Source organism: Mus caroli, unplaced genomic scaffold, assembly GCF_978045245.1.
Source record: "Mus caroli unplaced genomic scaffold, Mus_caroli_1 scaffold_16, whole genome shotgun sequence".
Taxonomy (NCBI): Eukaryota; Metazoa; Chordata; class Mammalia; order Rodentia; family Muridae; genus Mus; species Mus caroli.
This window is the reverse complement of record NW_028227271.1, coordinates 76,588,933-76,614,513: the sequence shown is the minus strand read 5'-3', so window position 1 is coordinate 76,614,513 and position 25,581 is coordinate 76,588,933. Positions and strand designations below refer to the sequence as shown.

General features: G+C 46.8%; 1 protein-coding gene across 3 annotated transcripts in view; it reads right to left on the bottom strand.

Annotated features, from left to right (window-relative positions):
- Trio (trio Rho guanine nucleotide exchange factor) overlaps positions 1–25,581 on the bottom strand; it is a 286,800-nt gene that overhangs the window by 94,837 nt on the left and 166,382 nt on the right. For all 3 annotated transcript variants that reach the window (XM_029469546.2, XM_029469548.2, XM_021182742.3), the window contains exons 13-28: positions 24,633–24,807; positions 21,478–21,673; positions 20,650–20,816; positions 18,620–18,739; positions 16,970–17,161; positions 16,406–16,555; positions 14,504–14,618; positions 11,404–11,519; positions 8,503–8,625; positions 4,870–5,064; positions 4,658–4,773; positions 3,926–3,992; positions 3,197–3,306; positions 2,565–2,634; positions 1,997–2,086; positions 133–225 (exon numbers count right to left, since the gene is read on the bottom strand). In XM_029469546.2, the coding sequence (XP_029325406.1) occupies positions 133–225; positions 1,997–2,086; positions 2,565–2,634; positions 3,197–3,306; positions 3,926–3,992; positions 4,658–4,773; positions 4,870–5,064; positions 8,503–8,625; positions 11,404–11,519; positions 14,504–14,618; positions 16,406–16,555; positions 16,970–17,161; positions 18,620–18,739; positions 20,650–20,816; positions 21,478–21,673; positions 24,633–24,807 (2,095 nt within the window). The remainder of the gene's footprint in view (positions 1–132; positions 226–1,996; positions 2,087–2,564; positions 2,635–3,196; positions 3,307–3,925; positions 3,993–4,657; positions 4,774–4,869; positions 5,065–8,502; positions 8,626–11,403; positions 11,520–14,503; positions 14,619–16,405; positions 16,556–16,969; positions 17,162–18,619; positions 18,740–20,649; positions 20,817–21,477; positions 21,674–24,632; positions 24,808–25,581) is intronic.

Sequence of the window (25,581 nt, the reverse complement as noted above, 5' to 3'; positions counted from 1 at the left end):
TTAGGTATCTGCTTCAATAAGAAGCTGGACAGGTCAAGAAATGTCAGTGAAGGAAACCACAGGCACATGTGCACAGGGGATACATATCAACACAGGGTGTGATGTTGCAGATGGAAGATGTTTCATACCCACCTTTAAAAGGAGCTGATACTTTGTTATCCGCTGAACTGGTTTGATCAGGTAGGAAGAGATGGAATTGGCTAAGCCATGCCGCTGCTGGATCTCCTATATTTAAATGAAACAAAAAAGGGGGAAGCTTTATCATAGGGTCATTACTGTTAAACATGGGCACAGTACCACATTAATGACAAGTGTTTCTGCTGAAATAATAAGTCCTCTCTTCTTAAAGTGTGTGAAAATATCAGCACAAACTTCTCCAAGTCTACAGGTTTACTTTGCAGGGGACTTAGCAGAACACCAACAGAAGGGAGGAAACAGATTCACAGTATTTTCTGGTGTGTGACCCTCTACTGCAATAACACTGCTTACAAGCCTAGGCTGCGCTTAGCGTCTTCATAGGAAGGCAAGGAGCCCAGCCATGCAGTTCAGCACTGCATACTGCTCAACAGTGAATAGCAGAGCACGTGAAGGGTGTTCTGCGATGCCTGTTACCATGGAAAGGAATAACTGAAGGGTGGGCACAAGATGCCCAAAGAATGGAGGACAGTATAATCAAAAACCTCCTTAAAAAATCAAAGTAACCTTACAATGCACACCTAAGGCAAGTGACTATGAAACTTGCCAGGTATGCTTCCTTTATTCCTTAAAATTGTTTAAACACACAAGGTTTTTGAAAGTTAGACTCTATTTATTTATTTGGGGGCCAAACACATGACTCGGCACCTGTGTGAAGGTCAGAGAACAACTTGTGGGGTTGGTGTTCTCCTTCTATCCTGAGCCATCTTGTTAGCTTAAGGTTTTTAAAACCAAGTTTTGGCTACACAGACATTCTTGCTGCGTAGGCTTTCTATTCTATAGCCTGCATGTGGCTACGGTGCTGTAGGGCATGTGAAATATTAGAAGGAAAAGACAGCATCAGGCAAGGGATCGCTACAGACTGAGTGCCCCCTGAGAACACAGCTGGAGAGGGGCCATCCACAGTTGGAGTGAGGCCGTCCACAGGCAGGTCCCCATCCAAAGCAGAAAGAGTAAAGTTTACTCCAGCTTCCAGACGTTCCCATGAGAGATCATCTCAATTGAACAACTATAAAGGCAGAAAGTTAAGTCCAATGTTCCCATGGCCTTGTGCACCAAGGGTACACAGTACTTTTCTCCAGCCACAATCTGCCACCTACTAGACAGTTCTAAAACCTAGGACACATTTAGTAATATTGTGCACCCCCCCCCCCCCCACTATACAAACAACATATCTTTGGAAAAAGAGATAGCCCATACTAAGTCTACTCAAGCATATAACTGAACATCTTCTTGATTGGGCAGGCAAATTGGTAGGGCTTTACTGATAGATCTCTTTGGGAAATTCACAAGATTAAGAAGTGTATTTCTTTTATACATGACCTTGTATATAAAATTAATGACTAGACATAAAGAATGACAAATATGTCGTTGTTAAAGATCTAAGGGTCTTATAGATATATGACTTCTCATAGTTAAATAAAACATATAAGAAAATCCCAAAATAGGGGTTGGTGAGGTGGCTCAGTGGTCAAGGCACCTGCTCTAAGGCCTTATGATCCACGTTTCATCTCCAGGCCCCACACAGTGGAAGAAGAAACCCAAGTCCTACAAGTTGTCCTCTGATCTACATACATGTGAGCCCGTGAGCACATGTACAACATACATGTACACACACGTGCGCATACACACACTAAATACAATGTAACAAAAACATGAATGAATATCCCATTATAAACTTGAGAGATGACAAAAACTACTAAGCTAGCAGCGTGGTAATAACTTCTGGGCAATGCTGGTTTTATCTGTATGGAATTCTGTTTGGTCAGTCTCGCAGCTTCTTCACTTAACTGCTACTTACGTCAAAGTAGGACCCTGCGTGCTCTAGTATCAGCTGTGTAGAATCAGGTTTATTTTTGCAGTATGTGACATACATCTGAAACTTGTCTGCCTATAGCAAAAAAAAAAAAAAAAAATAGAGGAAAGAAAAGAGAGAGAAGAAACATGAATTTTATTTAGATATCTTTTCCAAATCAAAAGTCACAATATAAAAACCTTTAAGGTGAGAAATAAGTTCTCTTGGCAAGGAAATCGTCAAATGAGAGAGAGAAACATATTTTGGAGGGAAAGCTAGCCCACTAGAGGCATCGCCTGGGCTCTGCTAGGCGAGAGAGAGCTTCTTCATTAAACAGGACTGGGCCCTCATCCAGGGCGAGTCCCAGCATGAAGAAGAGGCTCAGAATGCTTAAGGACCTAGTTCAAGCCATCAGTACAATCAACAGAAACTCATCACACTGGGACTCCAGGGATTGTCACTCTTTTCTCTAGGTGCAGAGAATCGGCAGAGGGGAGCTACTGAAGCCGTGCACAACGGCCGGCATCTCCCTTCAGTGCCCACATGAGAGAGAGCAGGAGTGGAGGCTCCTTACCCAGGTGACAAAGCAGTGTCCCACGTCCTCTGGGAGCTGCTCGTACTTCTCCAGCTCCTTCAGGAAGATGCTTCAGGAGGAGAAGAAACAAATGATCGTCATGAAGGTGCTGAGAAAATTCTACTAGTGAGATATGCCTGAAATGGAACCCGTCTGTGTCCTATAGGACATTTTCAGGATTAACAAAAGCTGCAGCTCTCGACTTGGGAAACTTTCTCTAACTTTTGAGCAGTCAAATCCCTTCTAACAGGAACTTCACACTAGCAGCCTCCTCAGGGAAGAGACTAGTAGTATATTTGGAAGGGAAACAGTTCATGATGTCACCTATAAGCAGAACCAAAAGGTCACAACCCAGAAATTCAGAGTAAATGGTGGTTAGTAGCAGGCTGGGAGAGTTGGGAGGGGGCATGGGGCGAGGCTGGCCAACAGAAACAGGAGGAACACCTTCTGGTTTGTTCCACAGTGATGTAAATGGAACTAAAACACTGCACTCTATCTTAAAAGTAGAAGAGGAAATTAAATTCCAACACAAGCCCTGAGTTCCGTTAGCCCCCCTGCACATTGTTCCTCGTGATGCAGGGTCCTCACAGAAAGCAGATCTGCAGAGAGCACTCCTCAGGCAGCACACTCACTTGTTGTGGAACTCGTAGATCTCCTGCATGTTCCCAAAGATGATGAGCTCTTTGTTGACAATGCCTGGCGGGATCTCCTCCACGCCACTGGTCATTTCCCACAGGTAGGTCTGGCCGGGAGGAAGCAAGGGGATTAAAAAAAAAATCAACCTGAACTTGCAAGAAGCAGCCGTTCCTATAAACGCAGACTCAGAGCTTACATACAAACACGAAATGAAATGTATGGAAAAGTGGACCCTTGCAGTCAACATGAAAAATGTGTCTTTTAAAAAACCTTAGCTGCTGTGAACACTTGGAGAGATTTACTATACTATTTTAGTTTAATCCCAGCTTCAAATTTGGAGTGAATCTCTGTCACAAGATACAGCAAACATTTACTATACAATTTTAGTTTAATCCCAGCTTCAAATTTGGAGTGAATCTCTGTCACAAGGTACAGCAAACTCGGGGTGTGACCGAGAGAGTACCAGGTGCTGTCACAACTGCTGGGCTCGCTGGTCTGAAGCTGCTGTTCTCTACACAAAGAGAATGCCAGCCGGGCCAGCATGTGACAGATGAATGCGAGGAGCTGTGTGTGCTGTGCCATGTGCGGTGAGCCAAAGCCCTCCTGGAACAGCACAGAACACCAGGGACAGGAGCCCAGCACTGTCACTACTGCAACAACAAGTAACACAAAGTAACAAAATAGCAAGTTCAAATACAGCCCCAATAAACAAGCAACCAACTTACATCCATACACTCACGGAGGTCTCTGACATAAGCCTTTTCCGTTTGAATTAGTTCAGCCATGATAAACCTTAAAATGAACAGGGAGCAGTTCAGTTCAGTTAGGTTGAATGCTTATTATTCTTTATTATAATATATTTTTAGGAAGACTTATGAAATAAAATGGGGAGCCTAGAAATATTAAACATGCAGTCATGGCTTAAGGGAGGAAAATCAAGATTTGACAGAATAGCAGCCATCGACTAACTCCTAGGTATTTGAAAACATTTCCTGGGGCTCCCACAGCTGGCATCCAGGATGCCCAGCCTTACTGTGGGCTATGAAGTGGCTCAGCAGTGCCTTAGTCCATACCCACTGGATCCCAGACACACTTTTCCCTTTTAGTTCCCACTGAATGACAACCAAAAGTGTTCCTGGGCAACAAAAATACCTAGTGGGAACTGGGAGGTCTGGGAGGTCTTTCATCTTCAGTCAGTAAGATAGCTCACAAACTTTAAATACCTACATTCGAGCTGTTACTTTCCTCTACTACTAATGGCAAGCAATTTGTACACCAGGAAAGGAAAGCATAGAGAAACCAGGACGAGGCAGTGAGCCATGTGATCAGGGGTCAGCACAGAGAGAGGTCAGCCGACAAAGCCAACTGAGGTCTCAGACACTTGACTGCACATCATGGCAGCAGACTGTCTGTGGGCTCTGACGCTCCCCTCACTGTAGCAGGGAATGCTGGCTTACTCTTTCCTGCGGGCAGACTTCCGTTTCTCTTCATTAAGCTCGTGGGCAGCATCCCGAAGCTTCACCTCTGACCCGGGGATACTGGCAGGGATGATGTCCAACTGCAGGCTTTTACTCTGTGGGTGAGAGTCAACAGGGGCAGTTAATGAGAGCAGCTCAGGCGGCATGGGGCCCCAGATCACCACTAGTCCAGTGTGAACAAAGCAATTCACCGATTTGTTGGAATCTGAAGAAATCCCCAGGGCTTTCTCCAAAGAGGTCCGGTACTTCTCCATGCGCAGAGAGAAATCTCTGTACCTCTTATCCACTGCGGTCACACATTTTTTAATTTCTGCTGCATGGGCATGCCCTTTTTCACAAAAGCCATCGGCCAGCTGTATCAATAGCTTCACCCTCTCTTTGGTTTGCTGCAAAAACAACAGAAAAATACTGTGAGGCACATGAACCTGGCTGCCAGAAACCCAAAGCACGGGGCAAGTAGCTGGCACGCTATCTCTCTGACTGACGGCCTCAAATCCATCCAGCCCACCTCCCTTCCAGAGTCTATCTCGGAATATTTAATTATAATTGCCATTTTAAAATACATCAATACATCCAGGAGCTTCAAAATTCTAACAGTAAAATGGATATAAAACAGAAAGCCACCATTTGTTCTCAGACCTTAGACTTTGCTCATGCTTAGACATTTATTTCATATGTGCATGAATTTATCAGTCTTCTAGCACTGAGTTAGATTTTCTGTCATTTAGACAAACCATCCCACACAAGAAGAGATCTTTCTTACAAGTCTGGTTATTTCTAGCAATGAAACCTGAAAACTCTAGAAATAATCCAGGTTTCTGAAATAATGCTAATATTTAAATTCTGGCATACTTTTGGTGTCCAGGAGAGATATGCAATATGAACCCCAAATAGTCCTTCTAAAAGGCTACTGTCACACCACTAAACGAAGCAATGATACCAACAAAACAAACAACAAAACCAAAAAATATATCAACAAAAAACCCCACTGATTTCAATGTGAAATATTATGGTAATATATAAAATATTATGGTAAATGATATTTACTCTCATTCCATTTGCTAACTCTAGCCATTATTACACAAGTGGGTTTTAGCTTACAGGGCACACAAGCATTAAGATTGATCAGCCTCCTGTGTGGGCATCAAGGACTGGGAGACAATGACAGTGAACTGAATTTCCCTAGTGGCTTTCCCTGGGTGCTGAGAACCATGAAGGATGCATAGCCTGTGCACACACATGCTATGTCACAGAGCGTGTGCACACAGAGCCCAGTCACTGGCATGGCACAGAAATCCACCCAACATGAAACCAGGAGCTGGATATAGACAGGACAAAGGGACTGGGTCAAGAAGTCTTAGTAGGTAAGATTACTAAGTAATCTTACTAAGTCTAAGTAATTAAGATGTGTACATTCTTCTTGGCGTTAATTTGAATTTGTGTAACAAATTGAAAGACTATCCTGCTAGAGCTAAGGTTTTGCTACAGGCTGTGAGAAACAGGAATTCTTAGGAGACACTGATCAGCTCAAGCAAGGGCAAACACCATGCCACCCTGACAGAGCAAGTAGAATCTCCACCAGCCAAGGAGCTCGTGACTCAGACAGCCCACACCAATGACAACACACAGCTAAGACAGCAAGGGACACTCTTTCCAAACCTCTGACTTCCTCCTGACATAACTAATCCATATTTAACAAAAGTAATGGTCCTATAGAGTTGGGAAACAGCATGGCCAGATGCTAACCGACATAAATCTTACAAAAACATATGAGTAAAAATATGCATACTACTGTCTTATACTTCCAAAACCTACACTCAAATTCAGTAGAAAGAACCATTTAGGAATAATGGTTAAAGTCCCTATATGCATTCCCTGGTAAACGAGGTAGGTCCGTCACTCAACTTGACAGCAGAGCTGTGAACAGGCTACAGAGACAAGAGCATGGTAGTGGACCACAACCGTGGTGGAAAACTGGCCTTTGATCCACTTCTGGATGCAACATCAGGCACTTCCTTAACACCCAATGTAAGGGTCATTGGAGGAACAATATAGAACTATAACACTCACAGTAGTGATGATTTCCTAGCTGTACTAACAAAATAAAAATTATATGGCTGAATGCACAGTATGCAAAAGAAGGGAAAGCCATGGTCCTCACCTTAGATGCAGGACCAGTCAGCTATCTGGATGTTCCTGGTATCTCTAGGAGGGGTCACCTCCACCTTGCCTAAGCCTCACCCCCACAGTGTTCAGTGCTCGGGGAACAGCTCTCTGTAGCCGCAGTGCATGGTGCACTGGACCAGGGCTTCCCAGGGCCCAGCACACTCACAAGCTGCTGGGAAATGGAGGAGAGGCCAGGGAGGACAGGAAGGGGAGCCAGAAATGTTACAGAAGCAAAATCACAAACAGGTGCAATACAAAGTGGCTACTGTGACTCCAATTGGTTGAAAATTCCTCTTTATGCTTTCAAACCTGGTTAAGGGCCACACAAGATAGTTGTTCTAGATGGTTGTTGCTGTTGTTGTTGTTGTTTTTTTTAATTGGTGGTGGTGGGGGGGGGGGTACAGGGTCTCTCTGTATTCCTGCTGGCCTGGAACTTACAATATAGATCCTCAAAGTCCCAGAGATCCTTTTGTCTCTGCCTTTCAGGTTCTGGGATTAAAGGTGTGCCACTCCCTTATAATTATTCTTGTTCCTTTATAGGAGCACTTACTTTTTATTTTTGTTTTAACAAAAATATATTATTCAGGTTGGTCAATTTTTGGCTCAGATCTGAAGTAATTCTCAGCATCTTCTTAAAACTCAAGTTTGCTATTAAAAATATACTTTTGAAAATATTTCAGTGTGTGTGTGTGTGTGTGTGTGTGTGTGTGTGTGTGTGTCTGTGAGCGTGCACGCACACACACACACCAAAAACAAAACCAAGTAAATACTGGAAATCCAGCAAGGCGGCTCAGTGAGCGAGGCAAGTGTTGCTAAGCCTGGAAATCTGAGTTTGATCCCAGGATTCACACAGTCAAAGAAGAGAATCAATTCCCCCAAGGGGTCCCCACCTCTACATGGATGCTACAGCATGTATAGCCCAGCAGAAACAACTGTTAATTTAAAAACAAACTCCCCCCCCCCCCAAAAAAAAAACAGAGTAGCAGTCATAGAGAAGTGACCGCATTCTAAGCCATTCAAAACCATCTGAGAGAAGGACCTGGAACCAGCCCCCGGGATGCATGATGCTTTTCTGATGACTGGTGTCAGATGCAAAGACATAGTACTTCTGGAAGACGCATTCACTTCTCTTTTCAAGAGAAAAGTGGGAATGGATGCCTCTAGCATCACAAATGCATGAACAAGCAGGAATCAGTTCTGTCAGCAGTAAACACAGACCACTGGGACTGGACAGTGGTGAACGGTGTCGCCATGATGCTTTCCAGGAACTGGTAATAGGGAAGGGCAAGACACAGAATACAGAACAATACACATCCTCATGTTTCCGAGAAACAGCAAGACTTGATACAAATAACTCAGAAAGAAAATAAGAGAAATAACACAAAGGGCAAAGGCAGAGGCCAGGAGAGCTGGAGGCTGTTACAGAGATCAGACGAGCACAAGCAGGTAAACAAAGTGAGGCAGATAAAGACCCCGTCTGGAAGAACCACACGACCTATGCCGATGCACCATACATGGTAGCCATTTCTCCAGGTTACCGGCCTTTCTCAGCCATGCCTCTGACAAGCACCCCCTTTCCCTGGAGTATATGCTCGAGGTCATTCTGAGATAGCCCAAGCCGATGTACAGAGCAGAAACCCATTCCCTTGCAGACTTACCTTGGCAGTTATCTGAAACTCCTCGTGTTCTTTCAACAGCTCCTGTGTGTGCTGAATGCTGGACCCTGTTGAGGTATGTGTGGAAAGGTAGAACTCCCCATTGTCGTGGATCCACTCTAATGCCTAGAGGAGAGCAATGCAAAATGTTCACGGGCTAAATATTTAAGGGAAGCAGATATTTCTGGACGCCCCGCTCATGGAAGCCACAGTCGGCATGCGCATCAAAGAGTGGGTCCTCGGGCAGACACACTTCTGAAAGGAGCATCCTGGCAGGGGGAAATAACCCTGCTACTGGTATAGCAATGAGCAGTGGTTCCAGGGTTTCTTATGACTAGGAACCTACAGGTCTAACACAGCACAGTCGAAGAACTCATACCCAGTGTCACAGAGGTCACAAAGGACAGTCTGAAACTGAGTGGCTGAAGGTCTACATGAACCTGGGACCCAAGTCCCCACTGGGCAGACGCCAGAAGACGTCACCTTGCTTACCTAGTGACAATGCCTGAGGTTCAGGTGCCAAGAACTGAAATGAAATCAGACTAATTTAAACGCACGCTTCTACATAGGCTATGGGGAGGAAAATCAGCATTTAAAAAGCATGGGCGTGCCTATGTGCCCTCGAATCCTAAGCCACCGTTCTAACATGTTGATATTGGAATACCCACTTTGCTGCTTCTTTAAGATACATTATGGCATCTGTGGCAGAGCTTGTGTGTGTGCGCGTGATGGTCAGAGGTCAATTCAGGCTATCATCACTCAGGAGCCGTCCATCCATCCTTTTCTTTGAGACAGTCCTCTCAGGCTTGGAACTAAGCAAGCAGGCTCTGCTCCTGGCAACTAAGCCTTAGAGATCTGCCCGTCTCTGCTCCCCTTGGGACTGTGATTTTAAGTGTACACTACCACAGCTGGGTTTTTTCTTTTAAATGTTGGTTCTGGGGTTCAATTTAGTCCCCAGCCCCATTTGTGGAATTTTTTTGTAGGAACAAAAGGAAAGGAAAGGAAAGGAAAGGAAAGGAAAGGAAAGGAAAGGAAATGAAAGGAGTCTCAGGTCACAGGCAGTTTAGCTACCAGCTGCACATCTTCTGTCCTCGTGCTTACGGATGGTCACTCTGCCTCTGAAACAATGTTTACGCTGATAGAAATGAAGGTTACATCAATCCACCAATTCAGTGTCCACTGTTAAACACTCTCAAGTACATACTGTAAAGGCAGATGCCTTCACAAATAAGAGCAGCCTGAAGCTCAGCCCGCTGTCACGGCTGGGGAACCAGGGAACTAGAAGGCTGCCCCCTTCCTTGCAGTCTGCAAAGGCAGACAAATAAACAAGCAAGTCACAGGTCGAAGCAGAGGTGGGAGGAGGAGGAGGAGGAGGAGGAGGAGGGCGGCCTTGCTAGAGGGAGGCCAGGAGAGATGGAAGGTGAGCTGGGACCTGCGGGCTCAGAAGCAACACAGGGACAGCACATGTGTGATGGGGCTGGCTCAGTCTGCCCATGGGAAAGAAGTCAGAAGAGACCTGAGCAGAGGTTGCCAGGAGCAGGTGAGCTCACAGTGTCACAGGCAGAGCTTGGAATTCTTTGCAGAAGCAAACGTGGCTACTGTAGAGAAAGGAGCTGGAATGGAGCCTGAGTAGAAACGGCGAAGGGTCTGCTGCTACGAAGAGAGAGGGCAGAGAGGGACAGGAGGTCAGCACCCCTACACTAAAGGAGACAAAGGCGGGACGTACGAATAGCAAAGGAGAGGCAGGAATCAGACACACCTCGTCACTCTTAACTGAGTACGGTGAGAGGGCAGGACACAGGGAGTCAGGAATGCAGTTTTGCTTCTGGTGAGGCCAGAATGGAGAGGCACTGAGGAGGTACCCGATATTTATACATTTGGGTGTCAAAAATAGAGGTCAGGGCTGGGAAACATCCAGGGAGAGATAAGAGGAGAGGCAGAAGAACAGAACAGTGCCAGTGCGCACTCAGTCCTGAGAGGCTGCACTCAAGGTTGGAGATAAGACAGGGAGGCCCTAGGAGGTGGGACCAGGAAGGGCTGGGCGAATGGCAAGCCCAGAGGCGGGGCCACAGAGACTCCATCACCTCTCTGTACTGAAACTAAGAACAGTGGTATCCACTTAGTGATTTTAGTGCCACATTGAAAATGGCTAACTCTGAGTACGTCTACGTACACAGAATGCCCAGTCCAAACCTAGTCACACTCAGGCTTTTGGGGAATGTAATTAGTCCTACTTCTCTGTAGCCCCCCTCCCTGTCATCTCAGAAGGAAAATACATGCATTCTTGTGGTAATACTGAAGCCAAAGAGAGCTGAAATGAATTTTAACACTTCAGATATAAGCAAATAGATTTTACTTTAAAATGATCTTCCGTGTCTGCCGGTCTCCTCAGAAGTACTCCACCGAGCAGCACCTTCAGAAGAGGAAAATGGAGCCATCCTGTCTCTGCCTCAGCCAAACTCAAGAGGCCTTTGTAAGCATGCTGGATTATTCGATATTCTGTCACATTTTCTTACCTGGATTTAGCTCAATCTATCTAAAAATTAAAGCTTTTTTCTTCAATATATAAATATAACAATACAAAAATGAAAACGCCTGCTGTATTTTCAGAAGAACTCAGCCAGGACTTGGCGAGGCTTTTTAAACAGTAATTGTATGGGTGACTTGTAGTTGGCAGCTTCAAGTGCAAGGTAAAGGCAGCTCAGGAAACCAAATGGCACACTCGCACCAGGGGAACCATACGGGGCTTAGGGGTTATAGTTATAACAAAGTTAATTAAAAGATGTGATTGGTCCTGCCATAGGGGTACAGCGTTAGTGATGGCTTTTATAATAAAAACCTGCCAGCCTTGCAAAGCCGGTGTGAGCGTAGGTGGAGGGTTCGGGGAAGCAAGGGTGCACCGACCTGCTTGGCGCTCCTCTCGAAGACCACGTACTGCTGACACTGGTCCAGCCGCCTTTTCCTCATGGTCCAATAATGCAATACCCTGTTTTCCCGCTGGAAGAGCTCATTCAAGATATCTGACACACACGAGAAAAGGGAGGGAGGTTGGTACTTGCTCTCCATTAACACACCTGCAAAACTTGACTTGCTTTCGTTTAAACATTTGTGCTGGTGCCACAGCAAAGCAGACTGAGCCAAGAAATGATGGTGTTCATGTCTAAGGTCTCAGTCAGCACTGGAAGCAGGGTCCTCATTCTCCCACTCTTAAATCTGAAGCCAACGTGGGCTAGGTGCGCGATTCTTCTTCTTTTGTACCTACTGCTGTATGTGTAGTTATTTTTATTTTGTTTGTTTATGCATATTTTAAACATAAAGCCTTAGGAAGGGATGGAGGGAATCAGAGAAGCAGAGGACCTTGGAGCAGTGAGGGCAAAAATATCTTATTATATAAGAAATAAAACTGATTAAAGCAAAAACAAACAAACAAACAAACAAACAAACAAAAACCTGGTAGCTACTGTCAAAACATTGTGCACATAAAAAAACAGGAAAAACTCTTGGGGACATGTAAGTCACAGAACCAATTTCCTAAACAGATATTCCAGACTGGCCTGAAACACCATGGAAAGCTGGGACAGCCTGTAACCTTTGACCCCAAGTGCTGGCAGCACCAGTGTGGCTGGCTGGCTTCTGTGGTTCTGCGCACTGAACACAACACTTCCTGGATGCAAGGAGAGCAGCTGTGAACTAAATCTCCATCCCCACGGTGGTTCGTTTGCTGATTTTTGACTTCTGCTTATTTGGCGGTAAGAAGGGAAAACAAAGCCTTATCCGTGTAAAACATACCGTCTACCGCTGAGTTACACCCTTAGTCCTGACGTAATGTCATTTCGAACAGTAAAGACTAGGCAGGAAACATACAACGAACACAGGCTTAACCCCACACAAGGAACAGTGTGCCATTCGCTGTTCTATTGGCAGATGGACACTCTTCAGGCTTGGAGAGAAAGGCCAAGGCATGGGCAGGTAGGATCCTGTATTCTGGGCCATCCTGGCACTAGGTAATGAAATGGGCACACCGTTGAATTTATCTTTTGGATAAACGGTGCTATAAAAATTATCAAAACCATGGGTACTAAGAAGAATCGCCTGGAAGCGCAGGTGCCTGAAGTCAGTTACTAAAATATATTAAAGGGAGAAAGCCAGTCTCTAAACAGTGGCTTACAAAGATGGCCGAGAGTGTTACGTAAAGTGAAATGTGCTTTTCATAGGGAATACAGAAAGTCCTATAACGACTGTAATAGCAAGGGGATTGTGCAGGTGATCTGAGTGAAAATGGCCCCCATAGGTCCAGGGGGAGTGGCATTATTTGAAAAAAATCAGGACATGTAACCTTATTAGAGGAAGTGTGTCACTGGAATGGGCTTTGAGGTTTCAGAGGCTCAAGCCAGGTCCAGTGTCACTCTCTCCTGCTGCCTTTGTATCAAGATGCAGAACTCTCAGCTCCTTCTCCAGAACCATGTCCACCTGCATGCTGCCATGTTTCCTGCCATGACGATAATGAACTAAACCTCCAAACTGTAAGCCAGCCCCAGCGAAATGCTCTCCTTTGTAAGAGTTGCTGTGATTGTGGTTTCTCTTCACAGCAATAGAACACTAAGGCAGTGGCTTTAAATCTTTTTACTGCATGATAACTTTACTGATAAAACTAAGAAAAAGCTTTAGAAAAGAGGTCCTAAGACAGAAATTCCATGTCAAACCAATGACACCTGTAATATAATTTTGCTATATTAGACAATCTTAAAAGCACCAAGTCCTTCTCAAATACTGACTTCCCAGAATCCTCTGTGCTTTGTAAGAAAGCCCTACAGTGTCTCACTTAGGTGTCAGCTGAGCAGCCACACACTGGAGCCCATGAGCTCCTCAGTGGCCATGTTAAAGGAGACAATGACTGCCCCTCTCCCAGATCTGACAGAAGCCAAGAGCGCAAGAGAGAAGGAGCAGGGCCCCGTGGGCTTTATTTCTAGTTACTGAAAGCACAGGAATATATTCACTTCAATTTTGTAAAAATGATTTTGAAATATTAAGTCTGCCAAAGCGTTAAGCTCCCACTTTAGCACAAACACTGCATACACAGACAGTGCTGTATGTGTGGGTTATTCATGCGAGAGAGGTCTCTCTGCTCTAGGTTCAGGCTCTGACTGAACAGTAATTACGATTCCTAAGCACAGTGTTAAATGCCCTCTGGGATTCGGGGGTGGCTCCAGTTCCTGAGAGATGCTGAGACCATGAGATCTGACTTCCTGGCTGCATCCCGTGTGATTATACTGGCAGCCTCCCTGTAAGACATACATGGCTGTATCTTGTTGTCCTCAGTCTAAGAGGTGTGCAAACCACTTGCCACATAAACCCTCTTGCACAAGTAGAGTGCAAGAGAAACAAAATATTTCCAGCAGTCCACAGCCTCCTTTAGTACAAGATACAAGAGTCAATGTTACAATTTTTGCCTACAAGGCTCAGTCTCAGCTCTGTGAAATTGGCTGAGGAGGCTACATGCCCTGCTTCATTTATTTAACCTTCTGTAGACACCAACCCTATTATGTACTCCTTGGTATAAATTCCCCTAGACCTACCTTTCTCTATGCATTTTCAAGTAAATAAATAAAATATATTATACTACACTCAAGTTATATAAAACAGGGTAACAATTTGCTTTTGTTAATTGCCCATGTCTTAGGTATACAACATTGAAAGTGCTTTATGGCCACAACATTGATACATGGTTTCCTGACTTAGCTTTTAAAAGTACTCTGCATACATAGCTACGTGTAGCTTTCATTCTTGATCATACGTTCACGCACATATAACAATAAGTAGCGGCAGGAGTTGCCATTCTGAACACCATGTTTTCCGTTTGATACTTAGCTAACTCCATGTATTGCCATCCTGCATAGTTCTTGGTAGTCTGCGGCTGAGCTGACAGCACGTGAGGCTGCCATGGGCATGAGCTGGGCACTTGGGGCAGAGCGAGCTGCGGGGAAGGAGGGGGCTGTGTGCTCACTTTTTACTTGCTGTTCCGGAGCTTTGATGTGCGTCACCATCCCCGGCATGCTCACGCTGTTCCTGTGCAGGTACTTTAGGAAGACGTCTGCGTTCCTCCTGGCCAGTGTGCAAGCCTAAGACACAATGGAGGGCGATGCATTGGTGATGTGAGTACCTTATACAGCTATGGCCGTAGCTTTACAGCCATTGTAAATCCATCTTGTTTATAAGATGCAGAGATTACGTCCTATCTAAAATTTTGTAAGATAAAATCAAACAGAGTAAATATCATTGGATTCCTGGCTCTTGTGAGGTCAGATTGTTACAGAGCCTCAGTGGACAGGCTGTGAGGCAGGACACTGAGGGCAGCCACTGACCAAAGAGGATGTTGGGCCCCTTCTTAGCCAAGCCTGGAGGTGACTGTCTTCCTAGTCACACTGAGTTCAGTCTAATGGGAAACGGGAAGCACACAACCCAGTGATAGTGGGCTTGGATTTCTGTAAAGGCCAGTCAGGAGCAAACACTTCCAGGCTGGAAGATGATCTACCTTAGAGATGAGACTATCATAAACACTTTATATAAAGGAACCGGACTCATCCCTCAGTTCCTAGTGTGGACGCCTCAGGATCTGGGGAGGTTGACTGTTGTGCATTATTGGGGTAAGTAGCAGGTGACTGGTAACTGCTGATATGCCCAGATGGGTAGCCCCTTCTATAAACTTACTCAAATGGCTTTTCCTTTGTAATTTTAACTACATTTCTTTTCTAATTATATTAACTAAATGGTGATCAGTTCCTACTATGTGTATTCTGGAGCAAGAGACCAAATCTCTAAACAAAAGCCCCTAATGGTAGTTTGCATTAGGAAGCCAATGAAAGGCCTGTTGGGAGCGGTCTCCAAAGTTTTATTTGACACAGTTACAATGAGAGTCTTGAAGCTACAATGGTTGTCCCATCCCAACTTGCTTAACAACAAAAATCTCTACAAGGTCACTAATGAAAAGTCACAACTCAGTTTTCCAGACGAAACAATACTCCTGTCAGTAGACAGCCTTTAGACACAGAACGAATCATTACAGGCCACAGGAAATGGTGTCTCTAGTAGGTGGGGGTAGGGGTCAGAATGCTGAATCAGTGAGAGAAACGTGACGTTTCTGATGGCCAAGCTGCTGGTCGTGACGCTCAGAACCTAAAAGTGCAGTGTGTAGGCAAGCATGTGTCCAGAGTTTCTGCATGTCTGACCACCTGAACTGTTTCAATGCACTCTTGTGACTTATGTGTGAGCCAACAGCACATACGTAAAAACATGACACAGCACTCCTCAAAGCCCACATTTATCTTCTCAGAGAGAAGACACAGCCTGTCTGCACAGGACTAACTCGCTCACAGGTTGCTTCCTGAGCAGGCTCTTGACCCGTCCCTCAGCCACAGGTGCCGGGGTCTCTCTACTGGGTGTTTCTGCATCTTCTGAGACACAGTCTATAGGCCTAAAGAGGATGAATCTCCAAACAAGGATTAACTAGGCTATGGTATAGTGCTTTGCCAAATCAACTTTCTGCCTGCAGATTTCATGGGGTTTCTGGTTAGTATTAACTTTGCCTCAGAGAAATCTCAAGACTATAATAATACTGTTCCACGGAATTGTAACTTCCAGGCAATACTGATTCGCAGGCTTGTAGTTGGTTCTCCGTGAAACTAGTAAGACAGTGTGAGTAGGATCAGCCAGTCCTTGATGTTATCACCCCATCACTTTCCACGCAAGGCAAGAGCCAGGGCCATGTATGTTTGGGGCCTCTCCCAAAGCACAGACTACACATCTATGTATGTACCAGCAACCTACGACAATCACTTCTAAATCAGTCAGGAGACCCTGTGGCCCTCAACAGTCACTCAGTGTGACATCAACAGAACCAGCCCGGTACCTTCAGGAAGGCTTCCTTTTGTTCGAGGTGCTTGCTAATCATGGGGGTGACGTGGTCAGTCTCAGAATTGGGGCCCAGCTTGTCGGCCCCGCCACACCAGTCCTCTTCTCTCTTGTACTCCTGCTCCAGACTTTCCAGGACACTGCAGACCTGAGGGAATAAAGTCCCAGGCTCAGAAATCACCCCACTGTTGCCATCACCCCAGCACAGCTGGGAGCAGTGTCATCTGTGCTCTGGGGACGGCAAAGGTGGGGAAAAGACCAAAACCACTCAAGGCTGACTAGGCTTCATCTGGTTCAAGACAGAGAGGGATTTCAGAATAGGAACAAAGCCAGAATAGGAACCCCCGTTGCCTAGTGTTTTCCATCGTGAGGAAAGGAAACTGTGTCTTCTCAGCTACTTGTCAGCCTGCTATTCTGTGACAGCTAAGGTAGCAGGCTGCCTTTCCTGCTTAACCCGGACCTGAGAGAGTTGCTCCTGACGGCTATGTCAATGGTGGTAGAGCTGTCCCTAAAGTAATCCTAGAGCGCTCACTAGAAGCCTAGGGACAGGGCCTCTCCCGACCTGCTCAGAAGTCTTGTAGAAGGCGACAGAGGCATTGACAAGCTTGAGGCGGTCTTCCATCTTCAGCATGAGCTGCTGCCAGTGCGAGGCGACCTTCTCTGCACAGTCCCGGATCATGTCCATGTCATAGTGGTTGGCCTGCAGCATGGCCTCGGCCTTCTGCTGTACCTGCAGCGCGCTCTGGTGCGTTTTCTGGACACGGGGAAGGCGGGAAAGCTCATTCAGCACAATGGCACTCACTGGTGGCAGAACTTGGCCGCTCTCCTTGGCTAACAGAACCAACTCTAGCTACTGCTCACTAGGAGGCTTTGCAAATACGGTGGGCACCTCAGTAAAGCAGGTCTAGTCTCGCCCCAGCCAGGCCGATGCTTATTTATCTAATGAAGGATGAAAACCACTAAGACTTCCCAGAAAGGCACTCCGCTCTGGGGGTTTCCAGCTGAGAGGCAACAGGAACAACTCTTAGCAGTAGGTATTCTAAAGCTCTGTTGAAGTGTGCCAAGTTTATTATCCCCGCTGGCTTTCTTATGACAGCCACTGCAGGCAAAACAACAAGTGGAAAAAAGGGGGTCATAGCGGATGCTTTTGATTTCCATTTTCAACTGGAGCTCTGGAGTCCAGTGAAAAGTGTTTTTGAAGAACTAGTGATTTTTCTTTTAAAGAAAAGAAGGAGAGAAATAAAGAAAAGATTGAGACTGTCCCATGCCACACACAAAGCAGAAAACATGGTGAGCCCCGATGCCAGGGACTCTCCAGTTAAGATGGAGAACACAAGGCACTGCTAAGAGCAGCACCAGCGCCTCAGAGAGAAGAGACCCTGGCACTTCAGATGGCACAGATTCCCAAGTGACTGACACTTGACCTTAATTACCAATTGCCTCTTGGCACAGCAGCTGATCAGGTCTGCCACACTGCCTGGACTTGCAGCCTCAGGAAGAGGCCACCTCGGGCTGGAACAGGTGACAATACACTGACCTTAGGAGTAAATTAGTCCTGACTTCTGTGGCTTTTTCTCCAGCTAACACCTTGGTTTCTATTCTCCAAACCCCCTTTTGAGACCCTGCCTCTACTTTGAGGTCACTCATCACAACTATTACCCACACACAAAGAAACCCATTCTAAAGCACTTATGGCACCACTAACAGAGAGGGTGAGCTGCTGGGGCAGCCAAGGCTTTTGGCCACTATCCGGTGCAGTCCTGACCCTCAGCCTATCAAAGTGAATCCTGTTGCCTCTAAGCAAGTAGCATGAAGAGTGTAGTTGTAAGTATTATTTGTATCTGTGCAGAGTCTGGGGGCCTTCACACCCTAACACCAGCGAGATAGTAAAACAACTCACTCAGCTCAGGCTCTGATCTGAGCTCCCTGATTCAAGACACTTCTGATCCAAGGCCATGTATCCTGCTAGGGCTGTTCCAGGGGACAGAAGGGGGCTCTGATCCCTGGGACACTTGCTGCAAGGCGGTCCTCAATGCTCTGCAGTTGTGGGCTGTTTGCTTTGCCCACAGTCAATGACTAGCTGACAGGCTGACAAGCACTGTCATTCTCTCCTGCTCGGGCTGTGGCTGGCTCCAGTGGGAGGTGTACTGCCAAGCCAAGTTTATCAGGCTGGTCTCCAGGCCATAAACTCCACCTGCAGACACCACCTTACCTCAATCGCGTGCTGGAACTGCTCGTGTTCTCGCTGCAGCTGCTCCGCTTCCTGCAGCGAGCTGGCCGTGATGAGCCCAGCGTTTAGCATGGACTCTCCATTTCGGATCCAGCCCAGCACCTGAAAACGGGGCAGAAGGCAGCTCTAAGCAGTGGTCCTTCTAGCGCCCTGCAAGGTACCTGGGATGGGGGTGGGTCTGCAAAGCAGTACACAGTGGTTCTCAACTTGTGGGTTGCCACCCCTTTGGGGTCAAATGACCCTTTTACATGGGGTAAACTTAACCACGGAGGGGAAAAACAGATATTTACATTATGATTCATAATAGTAACAAAACTAGCAATAGAAATAATTTTATGGTTGGGGAATCAGCACAACATGGGGAACTCTATTAAAGAGATTAGGAAGGTTGAGGAAAGCTGGCCTAGAGATCCTGGTAAGGAGACAGCCCTGACTTCCTTACAATCTTACCAACATAGCCTACAATCCCCACAGGGCTCTCACCACAGACACTGCCACAAGGGCACAGAAGGTCTTTTTTTTTTTTTTTTTAAAGATGGTGGAGGGAATGGGCTATGAGAACACAGACCAAGACTGTTCCATGTTATAAAGCAAACCTGACACTCGAGGGAAGTCCTGCTACTTCCTGTTCAGACTCTCACCTAACCCATAGTAAACTGCTTAGTCAGAGCAACTCGTTTGTTTCACTGACTTTCCAAGTACGATCAGTGTTAAATGACACTATAGCCCAGGTGTGAAATAGATTGCTCCACAATGCTCAGAGGCCAAACCATGGGACTCAAGTGTACACACTACAGGGGTGTAGGCAAGCCTGGAGGACAGTCTTAATCAATGATGATGGGGAAGGCCCAGCCCTCTGTGGGTGGGACCACTGCTGGGAAGGTAGCCCTGGGGAGCAAGCCAGTGAGCAGCATCCCTCCACGGCCTCTCACTGGCTTCTGCTTCTATGTTCCTGTACTGCCGAATTCCTGCCCTCACTGCTTTTCATGACGAGCTGTTGTATGGAACTGTGAGTGAAACAAGCTCTTCCCTCCTCAAGCTGCTTTCGGTCATGGTGTTTCATCTCAGCAATGGTAATCACAGGCTGGGGCTGGCTCCAGCGGGAGGTTGTGGGACACCACCCACAATCTCAGCCTGGTGTGTCATAGGGCCATGGGGTGAGTAAACACCGCGGCTGACTCATTACAGAGGTAGAACGGCTTCTGAAAGCCACCTTCACAGTCTAAGCAAAGACAGCTTGTAAGGTGTATAACTACATCAGTCCTTAAATAAGTGGTTTTTCTTGAGAGAAGAAGAAACACTCACAGGTTACAATGCTGTGTCTCCTTTAAATGTACAATACTAGTGACACTAACGCTACACAAGAGAATGGCAGCCCGCCCTGCCCCCCCATCACCTGTGGTGCCAGGAGCATGTGCTCTTCTGTGAACACAGCCTGTGTCTGCTGGCTGTGGCTGTGGCTGAGGATCCTGGCACGTCCTTCAACAAGGCCAGGGCTGGCTTTCTGTGCAATGGACAGAATCTAACAGCCTCACTCCTCCATCTAGACCCTCCATCTGGGAACACTCCTTTATCCCCACCACGGGACACAGTGTGATATCTATATATGACTCTAGTGGTATTGAATCCATTTCTGTCTCAGCTTCGCCCTAAATGTGACATTCTATATAGTATGCAGCTAACTCAAGAAAAGCCTAGACTTGCAGTCTGCAGCTATGTCCAGATTAATAAACATTTAGGGAGAAAATCATGCATTTCCTTAGCCTAGGAAGCAATATGCTTTAAGCAAGGGACCACCAAGTAGGAAAGGATAGGCAGGGACGACACGCTCAAGAGCTGCGGCTGCTGAGCGGGCAGCTCTTCCACTCCAGCTGGCCATCCAGGGAGGGGTGGGCTCCATTTCTACCATGAGATGCTGTCCAAGAGCAAGAACAACCTTACACAGCAGGACATGTAAATTCTCCCTGAGGCCAACCTGTCAAGAATTCCCATCATTCCTCAGTGTCACACACCTGCTTCACTTCCGCCTGCAGGTGGCGCAACTGCACACACTGCTCCAAGTGTTTCCGATGCTGCTCAGCTGCCAAATCCAACTCCTGCTGCTTCTCATGAAGAAACTCCAGGAGATCCTGAACCCGAGTGGCCATGTCCACATCTCTGTCACAAAGCAGCTCCACACCTGTGAACAGTAGTAGACGACCAGTATTCAACTCACACCGATCAGTCAGCGTCTCTTGCCCAATGCACTACCCAGTGTGGCTGGTGAAAAATGTGCCCACAGGAGGCCACCTGCACTAGCAGCCCAGTTCAGGGAGACCCAGGCCAGCAGAGATGTTTCTATATCCAGCGCACCAGGGTGTGAAAGGGTGCACAGCTGAGCTGACCCTCTGGGACTTAGTGACAGGGTAGCAGCTTTTACAAATGAGCGAGTGGCTCAGCCTTCAGGAAACATTTAATCTACTCCCTGTAAAGCGGCTAATGCAAGCAGGATGTTGCTGGGGAATCACTGGATACATTTAATATTGGGGTTAACAGCGACATCTGCTGGACACTGAAACTAAACAAACACTTTCACAAGTTTTTATACTTCACTCACAAACATAACAATTTTCCAAGGTTCTTATTACTTAAAACAATTCTCAAAAGAATTTAAGGATAAGTGTCCTGAGGATAAAGTTAAGCATGATTGTACTGTGTGAAATAAAGTGAAAAGCCCTTCCTTTGAAAGAACCCATGTTGGCAGGTAATGGCTCATTAGTAGAAGCTGTGGCACTTAATAGTCCTAGTCCCATGGTGACACAACAAGGCCATGCCGTCACAGGGTGGAGGGCCTTTCTTACCAGAGGCCTGGACCTCATTGACGTACTGCAGAAGATCCTGTCCTTGGTGGATGACATCGAAAGTCAAGTTATTCATGGTCAGGGCTTTGTCTGCATGGTGCTGTAGGCGCTGCTCTGCAATGGTCAGGTCCTCCGTGTCGAAGTCATTCATTTGCTGGGAAAGCTCATCATTCCACGACTCAAGGTCGGAGATGATCTGAGAGAGGAAAGCATCTATGCAAGACCAGGACTTAAACACACTCGGCCATACCTCACCGTGAGTCAACGGACAGCCAACCATCATGGGCCTGGCGAACCATCGTGCAGAGGCCAGGCCAGGAGGAGGCCAACACTTGAACACTCCTACAGATGTGGGACAGCAGGATATGGCTGCTCATGAGTGGCGCTGTGAAGAACCACCATCCCTACACCAAACCAGAACCTGGCCAAGGCCGGTTTTCCATCTGAGTTCTGTTTCTAGGAAATACCAGAGGAAAAGGGTAACCAAGAGTCAAGGGAGAAAATGTATTGTGTGAGACTCGGCTTCTTTGACAAGTGAGCCATGCCAGTCAGAAGCCATGGAACGCACGTAGTTAGAGGGTAGAGGAGGAAGAGTTGGACCCACCCTAAGAGACTGGCCACCAAATGCAGGAACTGCCCCTATGTCTCCTAACGCAGGCCATGTGTAACCCTGAACACATGCTGTTCATGGAGTTGAACCCACCCTAAGAGATTGGCCACCAAATGCAGGAACTGCCCCTATGTCTCCTAACGCAGGCCGATGTGTAACCCTGAACACATGCTGTTCGTGCTAGGGGAGGTGTTTGGTGCTCTGAATGAGTATGAAATGACCTTACAGTGCAGACATCTTTAGAAGAGGAATGATGGACAGGCAGTCTCTGAAATATGCTGGGCCAGCATTTAATGAAGGAAACCAGCAAAGAAACACGGTCCGGCTAATTTGGAGGACTTCCATATGGAAGCTTCATCATGCCACTCTCTGCTTTTGTATAGCTTTGAAGACTTGGATAACATTATTTTAAGTCACAAAATGCAGAAAAGAAGAGCTCCTTGAGAAAGAATACACATACTGTCTACTTCGGGGGGCTAGCCTTTCCTGAGGGTCCTCACTTGTGCACTCCATTGTGAACGAATGGAGTAAGCATGAAAGTCTGAGCACGGGACAATGATTGCAGAGTCCAGGGAGAAGACGGGGTTTCAGAACGCCTACAGGATGGATCTTCCCAGTTTACTCTTTTATTAATGGGATTTGCATGCTATGTGTATATACATGCCTAAGTTGCACTTCTTCATAAATCGATACTATTAAATAATGTTAACAGATCAGTCATGAAATAAATGAGAAAAAGATGATATTTTGGGGGTTCTTAAGATCAAGCTTAGAGCTTTGTACATCCTTGCAAGTGTTCTAGCCATATCCACAGCCCAGGAACATGTTTCCTGGTCAGGTTTTGATTAAGATTAAATTACAACTAATTAGCATCAAGATAAATAAAATAAAAACTTTTTTCAACTATGAAAATATTCTGGGGAATCTTCAACAAATGTCCTGTTTGCTCTGTCTTGTAACTGAAGATATTCAACAGACACCTAAGTTTCAGAACAATGTATCACTTGAAACCAGAAAAAAAAAAAAAAAAAAAAAAAAAACAACCGGGCCTGTTCTGTTTGCAGTCGTCAATGGGTCCCCACTGTGGAGACTCTAGCTTGTCATCTATGTGTCTCAACAGGGACCTGGAGGTCAAGCCTTGGAGAGCACTGAAGGGGGCTGACAACCTCTGCCAGTATGGAGGACTGATGCGCTTCTTGTTAACTAAGGATAACAACAATAAGAGGTGTAGAGAGAAGTTTCTTTTATGGATAACAGAGCTGGAGTCTGGACAAGCAGCTAGCTGGAAGTGCCTGCTGGAGGACTCTGCCGTCTCCATAGCCACCAAGCAAGGTGAGGCTGATGTGCAGGCAGGATCAGCTCACAAAGGACCTTCCTAGAGCTAAGAGGACCCAGGACAGTCTGTTGGGCCCTTGTCTCCTCTGTACCAGTCTCCAAGCCTCTGGTGGCACCTCAGGGCCTGGCCAGGCTGTGTACCCCACAGGTACTGTGGGTGAGCTCTAACTCAGGAGAGGCAGCGAGCGAGTCCCACGATAACGCACTGCTAAATACCTGCAGTCACAGGCTAGACCTGAGAGGTTCAGAGATGCTGAGTGAGACAGACCCCTCAAGTCACAGGCTAGACCCGAGTGGCCCAGAGATGCTATGACAGACTTCTACAGTCACAGGCTAGACCTTGGCAGTCCAGAGGTCCTGAGTGAAGAAGACTCATGTGGCAATCCTGACTGCTGGGTGTGTAAATAGCCAGGCACCAGAACACGAGCCTCATGCAAGCTTTAAAGTTTTAGGAAGTTCTTCTCGCAGTGTCTGACAGATTAGTCTCGTTCAGACTGAGTCTGCTCCATGACATCAAGCAGGAAAGATCTTTCTCTGCAGAGCACACAGCCACCTCCCCCTTTGCAGAATGAAGATGAAAGAAGCGTATGTCTTTCTTCTCTGTACGCATCAAATATAAAAGTACACTTTTGGTAGAAATTATAGAAAAATCAGAGGGCATATTCATGGGGGTCGATCTCTATTCCTTAAAATACAAGGGCTGCAATCAGTCCCTTTATTCAGAGAGAAAACAGAAGATGGAGGGACTTGTGAGGGGAGGAAGAGGCTCGCTCCCACCTTACAGGCTGTTCTCTCTCTACAAGAGGAGAGTGCAGTGCCACCCTGCACTGCTCAAGCAGGGCTGATCTGCCCCTGGGGATGGCGATGGCCGACTCCTCATCAGGGAGGCCTCTTCTTCATCCCTGCACCTTGGCCTCACGCCCTTCTGTCTTGTTACCTGCGGCTTCCTTTTGCCCAAGAGCTTCGCTTGCCCCTGGTCCTCCATACACTCTCTGTCCTTGCTGCCTGCACTGTCCTCCTGGTCTTCTCCCTGGCCCCCTGCAGTCTCCCACCCAGAGTGCAGAGCTGACCACTGGGCCTCCCCAATGGCCAAGGAACTGCCTGTTCTTCCTTGTGTCTCACCCCTCTCCTTGCTAGGTAGAGGCTCAGGAGTGGAGGACACAGGAAGGCATCCAGGGACAGGGCTCCAGGGCAGGGGCTGGCCACTTACATCGATGGCATCCCGCTCGAAGATGCGCAGCTGTAGAAAGAGCTCCAGCTTGATTTTGCGCTCCTGGAAGAGCTCCTCCATCTGGGACTGAGCCTCGTCCAGCTGCTGCAGCACCGTCTCGATGTGGTTGATGGAGCTGTTGTGTGGGGTTTTGTTACTGGAGATGGCAGAGTCCCTGCACGGGTGAAGAAGGAGACAGGACTTCAATGAGACAAACAGGAATTGAATAAGAAAGTCTCACATTGTTAGACACCAGATCCGGCAAAGCAAATCTTCAGGGGAAGAAGGCTGGCAGGAAGCTGGACTTTGTCTCAGAAAAGGGAAGACGCTGTCCTCTAGCAAAACACCGCCAGCCCCTTCCTCTGGGCGGCTTGTCCCACCATGCCTGAGGCTGCAGAGCCACGGCTGTGTTCCTCCTGGCTGAGCTCTGCATGGCTCTCTCACAGAAATCAACTATCACAGAAAACCACCTTAATAGAGAGAACAGCTGGTGCCCAGTCACTACAGTGGTCCTTCTCCTCCTCCTCCTCCACCTCCTCCTCCCTGGGAGGTTAACTTATAATGCAATCAATGAAACCCTGACTAAGTAATGTCTCCCTCTCTTAGGGAAGGGGAAAAAAAAATCACGTAACGCTACTGAGTCAGTGACTCTTCTTCAGCTGATGTTTGAGTTCGGAGCAGGGGACTACCCTTAAGTGTGTGTCTGTCCGTCCCCCTGCCCCCGTTCCCATGACTCAATAAAAGGAATTTTCAAATCTGCCTCCAAAGGAAACAAAGGCAAGCTGGCCCCGCCTCCTGCCCAGAGTAACACTGAAGGATGTCACCTCCAGGCAGGTTGAGGGGACCAGAGGAGGTGATCTTAGAAGAGAGTCAACCTCATCCTTTATAAGGAAGTCTTAGTACGGTGATGCTGAAGTGATGCTAACAGAGTTAAATTCCCACAGTTGTT